Source organism: Pterocles gutturalis, unplaced genomic scaffold (genome assembly GCF_000699245.1).
Source record: "Pterocles gutturalis isolate BGI_N339 unplaced genomic scaffold, ASM69924v1 scaffold20689, whole genome shotgun sequence".
NCBI lineage: Eukaryota > Metazoa > Chordata > Aves > Pterocliformes > Pteroclidae > Pterocles > Pterocles gutturalis.
In genome coordinates this window covers 1,127-8,946 of record NW_010133726.1, presented here as the reverse complement: position 1 = coordinate 8,946, position 7,820 = coordinate 1,127, and the positions used below count along the sequence as shown (strand labels likewise).

Here is a 7,820-nt window from a genome sequence, read left to right as displayed (position 1 = left end):
GCCCCCCCCCCCAGCCGTGAGCTGGGAACCAGCTCCGATCAGCCCTGACTCCCTGCCCATCCTCCTGGAGAGCAGCGCAGCCTCGTGTGACACCCCGTGTGAACACAGCACCGCAAGGAATAACGGGGCACAGGCTGAGCCAGGTTGTGTAGGTGGTAAATGAAGCATTCTGTATGTAAATAACAGTTACTGCAAATACAAAATCTGAGCAACACGAGGAAACACACCCATCCTACGTACATCAGAGCAGTGCTGAGTGAGAGCTGGAGAACTACAGCTGCACTCGCTGCACAAAGTGCCTCTGACATTTTCACTTCACATTTTTATAGAAACCTTCAGAGCTTTTTTTTCGGGGGGGGGGGGGGGGGGGGGGGGAGGGGCAGGAGGTGCCTTGTTTTTGTGAAATGATTTTGGCTCAGATCCCCAAAGGCACTTAATGTGCCTAATGGCCACAGTGACCCGGGCCATAGTTGATAATGGATAAAGACCCGATGGCACAGCCATGCTGGGGATGCACCACATCTCTCTGCAGGAATTCTGGCTCATACAAGGCGCAAGAAAGGGAGCGGTTGTGGATGCTGAGCTGCAGTGCAAGCTGTGAGTGTTCTGGGAGCAGCTCTCTCTGTATGGCAGCGCTGGGTGTTTCGGTCTGCTTGTGCTGTCCACAGCTTGGTTCATTTTCAGCCAGCAGGAAGGGAGAGATTACTTTCTTGGTTGTAAGGACAAACGTGGCTTGCAACCACTTTGCACCACTGCCAGACCTGCAGGTGAAACCCTGTTCATTTCCAGCCATGGGTAACAGGAGGAATACAGCCAAGGATCACACAGAAGGGAAGGAATGAGAGGAAGAGTCCAACCCTGCCCAAATGGCAGGAGGTGGCTACACGTGTTAGCTGGACCACAACCAAGGCAGATGCAGCAAAGCTGAATGGGGCTGTTAAGGGAGAGACATTTGGGACGGTAACTTTAACTATTCAGATTCTTCTTGGAAATGCCAGTATCCGAGATACCAACCTGTAGCTAAATTCGGCTCTTGAATGAACGCATACAAACCCATTCAGAGCTCACTGGTGGTTACCAAGGTCTGGGGCTGGCTGATTTGACACAGTATGTGTATATGCCAGAGGAATGAAACTCGTGGGGTCTTACAGTACCCCCCTTTTAGTGCAATGGAGTTAAAGAAATAGAAATCTGATTTCTACATGATTCAAGTACAATTTATCAGGGACAAACCGCTCCAGGCATCACAGCCTGTCTGCTGCAGCTGCTCTTCAGGAGCTGGCTCTGTTTAAACGTCCTTCCCTGCCGCCCGGCTCTAAAAAGCTGCTCCCTGCTCCCATCTCTGCCTCCCCGCAGAGGTTACCGCCGAAACCCACAGTTCACACATCCCCGCCCTCCATCAGCCCACTGGTGGCACGGTGACGCTGCTGGCATCGAGTGCTTCAGAGAGAGACGGGCGCATTTCACCACGCAGGGACCGTCAGGCCAGACTCCACGGGGTGACGGCAGGGCTGAGCTAGCACAGAACAGCCGGGTCTCTGCCACGGTTGGCTTTTGGGCACAAAGCAGGGAGACTGGTGTTTTTCTGCCTCCCCTCCCCTCCCTGTTCCTCTTGGTTGTGGAATGACACTGCCCTGCAAAATAAAAGACATGCCAGCAACACGGGTTCATTTACAGCAGCGCACGTGCCGTCATTCAGCCTGGAGAAGTGGAGCTCATACTTCAGAAATTCCTGCACTGTTCATAGAATCACAGTCACAGGATGGTTTGGGTTGGAAGGGACCTCAGAGATCACCGAGTGCCAACCCCCTGCCATGGGCAGGGACACCTCCCACTAGCCCAGCTCTCCCTACCGGTGCCTAGGTTTGCACATCACGGTTACACATTAAATCGGGTGCAGTCATTACCGAGCTGTGGGTGCAGAGAGTCATTAACTTGCAGGACAAATTAAGACTGGCTGCTGCTGAGCTGCTCTGTCCTTGCAAAGGGCTGCGGGGGCCAGGCTGGGCGACCTGCCCCGGATCTTCTGCCCCAGAGAGCTCGGCCAAAATCAGTCACAAGTCAAGGCATCCCAGCTTCTCAAGCAAGTCAGCTCCCTTCCAGTCTCTTTTGCTACTGATGCAGGTCATGATTTAAAAAAAAAAATAAATAAAAAAATAAAAATCACTATTAGAAAAAAACCAACAGAACACTCACAGCTTCTGGGAGTTGCTGGGCTGCACAGGAGCCCCAGCAAGACCCAGCCTTAGGAATGAGGCGAGCTGCAGCATCCAGCTGTCAGAGCTAAAACCTGCGCTTCTGGAAGCACTGCGAAGCTGGCAGGCTTTGAGCAAATATCCATCTGTAGAGACGATGACACCAGGTGAGTGTTTGCACAAACCTCGGCAACTCTGCATCCAGCCAGCTGAGCCCACTGGGCGTTTCTGCCTCATTTCAGCATCTGGAAACAGATCTGAAATCAAACCTGAAGCATTGGTCTGCACAGTCCTGGAGCCCAGAGTGATTTAAAGGCAATAAAACTGCTGTTCTAAAACTTCAGTCAACCCTTTGCTGAAATTTTTCTCTTTCGGTAAGTAGGGCTCCCATCCTGGGGCCAAAAATAGCCGGCCAGTTCTGATCTTGTTTTCCCATCAACACGGTCACGTCCCTCAGAGCCTGGAATGCAGATTCAGTTTCACACCGGCAACTGGGCTAAATAAGACTTTTTCCCATTGGAGAATACGAGCTGCATCAAACAATTGATGGAATAATTAGGGTATTACCAAAGTGCTGTCAAGTATGGACTTAAAGGACAACTCAAAAAGACACAAAATTATTACTCCTACATGAATCAAAAAATTAGAAAAAAAAATAATTAAAATAAAGATCCTAGGACTTGACATGAGCAGCACAGCTGGGGAAACACCCCCCCAGCAGGTGGGTCTTCCACAGTCAACGTCTGACCTGGGAAAGGAAACACGATCATCAGCGCTCAACGCAACCTGGGTTTACAGTCGCACATGAGCTGCGCTCAGTCTCCCTGCTCAGGTTATTCCTCTAGGAGGCACTATGTTAATTACAAAAATAAAAAAAATACAGCTGCATAGTGGTCATCTCTGAGCCCTCCTCCAGGAGGCAGCTGTAAGGTTCACAGAGGCACAGGGAGGGGTAGTGTTGGGGACAGACGGCCAAGCCCCAGGATGCGCAAGGTCATACGGTGACAGAGGCGACTGGAGAGGTCACGTTGGTGCCGGGCAGGTGCTGGTCATTGTCAGTGGCACACTTGGGGAAGTCGTCTGTCTTACAGAGGATCTTGGAAATGATCTTGCGGAAGGTGTAGCGGAAGTCCCTGATCCTGTAGGCGTAGATGATGGGATTGATGACAGAGTTGGCGTGGGAGAGGATGATGGCCATGTACATCACCCACTCAGGCTTGGATTTGGAGAACTCCTCATGGAAGTGAGTGATGCAGTTCAAGATATGCAGGGGGAGCCAACAGAAGGCAAAAAGTCCTACGATGATGGCCAGAGACTTGGCTGCATGGACCTCCTTCTGCAGCGTGGTCCTGGAGTTGCCCATCAGTTCGATCTGATGCAACTGTTTGCAGGCCACCATGAATATCTTAATATAGATACCCAGCATGATAACGAGCGGAAGCAGCACGCAACCGAAGAAGTTGAAGTACACCATGTAGCTCATCGTTACCACATTCTCAAAGAGGCACGAGATGAAGCAGCCATGGTCCTCTGTCCTGGGGTCAGCCTCTGTCTCGTTGGTGGCATTGGGACAACCACTCATGGCTTTATTCCAGCCCATAAGCGGAGTCAGTCCGATTCCAAAGGACAGGAGCCACAGCACAGCAATGAGTCCTCTCGCCCGCTTGCCGGTCACCAGACTGTTATACCTACAGCATCAGGAACAAAACCAAGACAGAGCCGTTAAATAAATGAGCGCTCGTGACTTCCCCACAGCTAAAGTCATCAGCATTTTGGCCAATGCCACAACAGCTCCACCCATACCCACCCAAGAACCTCACTTCAGTGATTGCCGGAGGGGTAAAAAGTCTCACCTGTGCTCTACGCCCACACAAAGTGGTTTGGGAGGTGAGTCATTTACTAGCCCTGAGAGGTGCCAAGCACCGCCCCTGCCTGCCAACATCCTTCAACAGGAGCGGAGGACTTGGAGTCTTAAAAAAGGCGCTATCATCGCAGGAGCCTAAACCACCAACTACAAGGAGGGCAAGAACCGGGGGAAGGCTCCAACGTACCCTCTTGCTCTGACCAGCCGTTCCTGGGCACGCCAGGGCATGCTGCGGGGCTGCCGGAGCTTCTGGGCTGCAATGGGTAGCTAAAGGTTTAACCAGCATCACCACCACGTACCACAGCCACTGGGGCTGCTCTCACGCCTGCAGCAATGCCGGCTTTCACTGGGGATTGCAGCAGTCCCGCGACGGATGTCCCTTCCCGTGCTGCCTCTTACGCCAAGGTGGGAAGCAGATGTGTGTGGAAACCAGAGATTCTACCTGTTCCCCAGACTGGGCAATTCCTGGCTCACACAAGCCAGGCTGCAGCCCACGCAAGCTTGTTGTGGCTGGATAACAAACACCCTGGAAGCCAAACACCTCCGAGCCAGCGTCTGAAAGCAGCTGCTGCTGATGGATGGCTCAGGAGAGTTACACGTGAGGGTTTGTGTCTCCATTCGGTGTCACGTCCAGGTGTGGAGCAGGAGCCAGGGACACTGGGCTCTTCTTCCCCCACTCAACATCTCTGTCAGGATGCTTTCTGCATCCTCCGTCAGCACTGCTGTATGCGGCAGCTTCGTGTCGCTCCCAGGGCTGGTGCTCCCTCCGCTGCTGGGGTGTGTGGTGTGGATGCTGCAGGACACGCACTGTCCAGCCGTCCTGGAGCCACGCAGGGACTGGGACCTGCAGCTGCTGAAGGCATCAGTGGGTTCAACCCTACAGCCTGTCAAACGGTGCTTGTGCTCTGCTGACCCACCGTAACGGCGTGTAAAAATGCAGGGTTGTAAGTAAATGCCTCCTTGGGCATCTGCTCCTCCCACCTGTGTAACACAGAAGCTCTGCGGTGGCCCAGGGCCAGGCGGGTGCGGTGCGGGGGGTGCAGATCCGTGCACAGCCCCCCTCCTTTCCTGACCCCTTGGACTGGTGCCTTCATGGCCAAGAAGCCACAGGTGCCCCTCCAGCCCCGATGCTCAGAGATGCAAACGGAGCTGGAACCTAAAGCAGCAAAAGCCCAGCTGGGCTGGGTGCAACCCCAGCAGACATCACCCTCAAAGCATCCAGCGGGTCGCTCTTTGGAGATACGAAGAGCTCGGCGACCGCCAGAAAGACAACACGAGAAACCCATCTCTGCAGCTGACACACGGCCCCCCCTTCCCACACCCTGCTCTCCCTGCTTGTTTACTCTGGCTGGGCTGCCCTGCTCCTCCTTTCCTAAGAACGTTTGTTCTGATTTTCTTCCGGCCCGTGAGGCAGGGGAGGGTTTTATTCCCACAGAACCGCAGCTGTGCCTGTGAATCACGCTGCGGTCGCCTCCGGGTGAGCCCTGCGTCCCTCTCCTGCAAGATACGCAGACGGGAGGGTACGTGGGGGGGCTGCCAGCACGAACTGGGCGGCAAAGAGGGGCTGGGGAACCCTTGGCTCCTCCTGCGCAGCCGCTGTGCGCAGGGCTGGCGTGGGCACGGCTGGGGCTGGGAGGATGCGGGAGCAACATTCAGGTGATGCACATGTGGGTGATGCACATGTGGGTGATGCACATGTGGGTGATGCTGAACTGTGAACAGACGCCACAGGGAAGAGGGCTAAAGGGCAGGGCCAGCCACGTAGGGGTTTCTCCTGCGCTTTTCTCTTGTTATTACTCAGTCTTGCTGCTGCAGAAGCTGAGAAATTATCAGCCAGGGCATCAGTGAGGCTGAGCTCTTTGTTTTCAAAACCCAGGATTAAGTTTTCAGGAGCCGGAGCTGGTCTGGGGTTGTGGGGCCTGAAAACATTAAGGTTTGATTTGGAGCAAGTTCCCAGAAATCCGATCTCCTGGCAAAGTCTGAGTCTTGAGCTACACGGTTAGCCAAGCTCGGTCAGGGCTGTGGGAGCACCAGGAGCTGCTGCTGACCGACGGCTCTGCACGTGGGACGGGAACACCACGGCTCCTTGGCTTGTGCTGTTCACACTGAGTTGATCCCTTCAGTTGCGTCTCTGCTGCCTTGGTCACGTCACATCCCCAAAACTATTGTAGTGAGACTGGCAAAGGCAAAAGGGACCACTGGTCAGAAACAGAAACTGAAGGGCCAAGAGTTTTGTGTCCCCGAATCAGGTGGTGCGCAGGAGCACCGGGAAGAGCCGCGGTAGCTCCACGTGCCAAGCTGAGGACGGTGGCCACTGTGCTGCTCCCAGCTGGGGACATTCAGTGCTGTCCCCTGCTGAAAATACATGACCCCAAATAAGGCTTCTTCCATCTGCTCTTCTGAACTCCTCTGCAAAGATAACGCTCAGCTCGAAGGTTTACAAAGCCAGTGAAGAAGTCACTTCATTTTCCAGCAGCTGTCACAGTGGCGGGTTTATTGCAGCATCACTTGCTCTCCTGTCTCCGCAGCCAGGACCATGGTTAAGCCGGGATGCCTTCTGCAAAGAGGAGGAGATGGCAAAAGGTGCTGCAAGAGCCAGAGCCTCACAGCAAACAGCCGCACTCCTTGGGTGAGCTCTTTGTTCTTGCAGGGACACATTGCAAATCCATCCCAACGCCTCTCCTTTCAGTGCATTGATCCCAGGTGACGATGATAGTCTGATGATGGTCTGATCATGGTCTGATGATGGTCTGATCATGGTCTGATGGTCGCTGCTGTGGCTACAGAGAAGAGTCTGTGCAAACACCTGGTCGCCGAGCTACCAGCCAGAAGAGGCTGAGGTGAAACTGGGGATAGTTCGATGCACTAATTACCTTGCAATTGCCTTGAGATGTGCGTTTGGTGGGACACTGTCTTAAGTTAAAGGAAGTTCATTATGTGCTTAAAAATAAAGAAGGGCACAATTGCCACCAGGTCAAGCCACCGTGAGACAACCAAGCCTCGACTTTTTTCCTACACTCTATAAAACATGATCAGATAGTGATGAACCAACAGATTTTTCACAGCTCTGAATGCTCCAGCAAACCCCTCCTTCATTCTCTTTTAGGCTTAATAGTATTAGGCAAAAAACTATTAAAGTAAATTTACTCACCCAAGTTTCCTCAATTAATGTATAACAAATATTGAATCTCCTCCATGGTTCTGCCCAGAGGCATCAAATGTGGCTTTAATGTAAATATCAGTTGAATATTTTAAAATGATTTATTGAGATTAAATAACCTGGCGATGCATTAGTTCCTTTCACACTGCCAGGCAAAGCCTCTTTTCACTGGTGCAACAATCATCAAGCAGATAATTATCTCAGCTCCCACCCAGTGTCCCCGCAGTGTCCCCGCTGCAGAAGTCTCAATGCCACCCCCCCCGCCCTGTGCTGCGCAGAGCCATTCAGGTTTCGATTCTCCTGACATATAGAACTATACGTGTGTCACCAGTGTCACTGTCACAGCACCTGGGCTGCAGCAGGTCAAAGACTTTAAGGAAAGTCCAGCTGCTTTGACACCACGGCTGTGACGCAGTGACAGCTCCGCGAGGTCCCCAGCTCTCCTGGAGGAGCATCCCGGCACCCAGCACAGCGCCCAGTCTGCAGGACACTCTGCCTTCTCCAGGCGCCGTGCCTCGGGTCGGGAGGATGGAGGCTGCAGCCAGCCTGGGTCCCCTCTGCACCCCCTGTGCCCGGAGCCCCACGGCTGGGGCGCCCCCCC

General features: G+C 53.4%; 1 protein-coding gene across 1 annotated transcript; it reads right to left on the bottom strand.

Annotated features, from left to right (window-relative positions):
- Nucleotides 1-2,838: 2,838 nt before the first annotated feature.
- On the bottom strand, nt 2,839-3,879 carry LOC104467539 (adenosine receptor A2b-like). Its single transcript, XM_010081350.1, has one exon. The coding sequence runs from the start codon at nt 3,793-3,795 to the stop codon at nt 3,190-3,192; it is 606 nt and encodes a 201-aa protein (XP_010079652.1). The 5' UTR covers nt 3,796-3,879; the 3' UTR covers nt 2,839-3,189.
- Between the last annotated feature and the right edge of the window lie 3,941 nt (nt 3,880-7,820).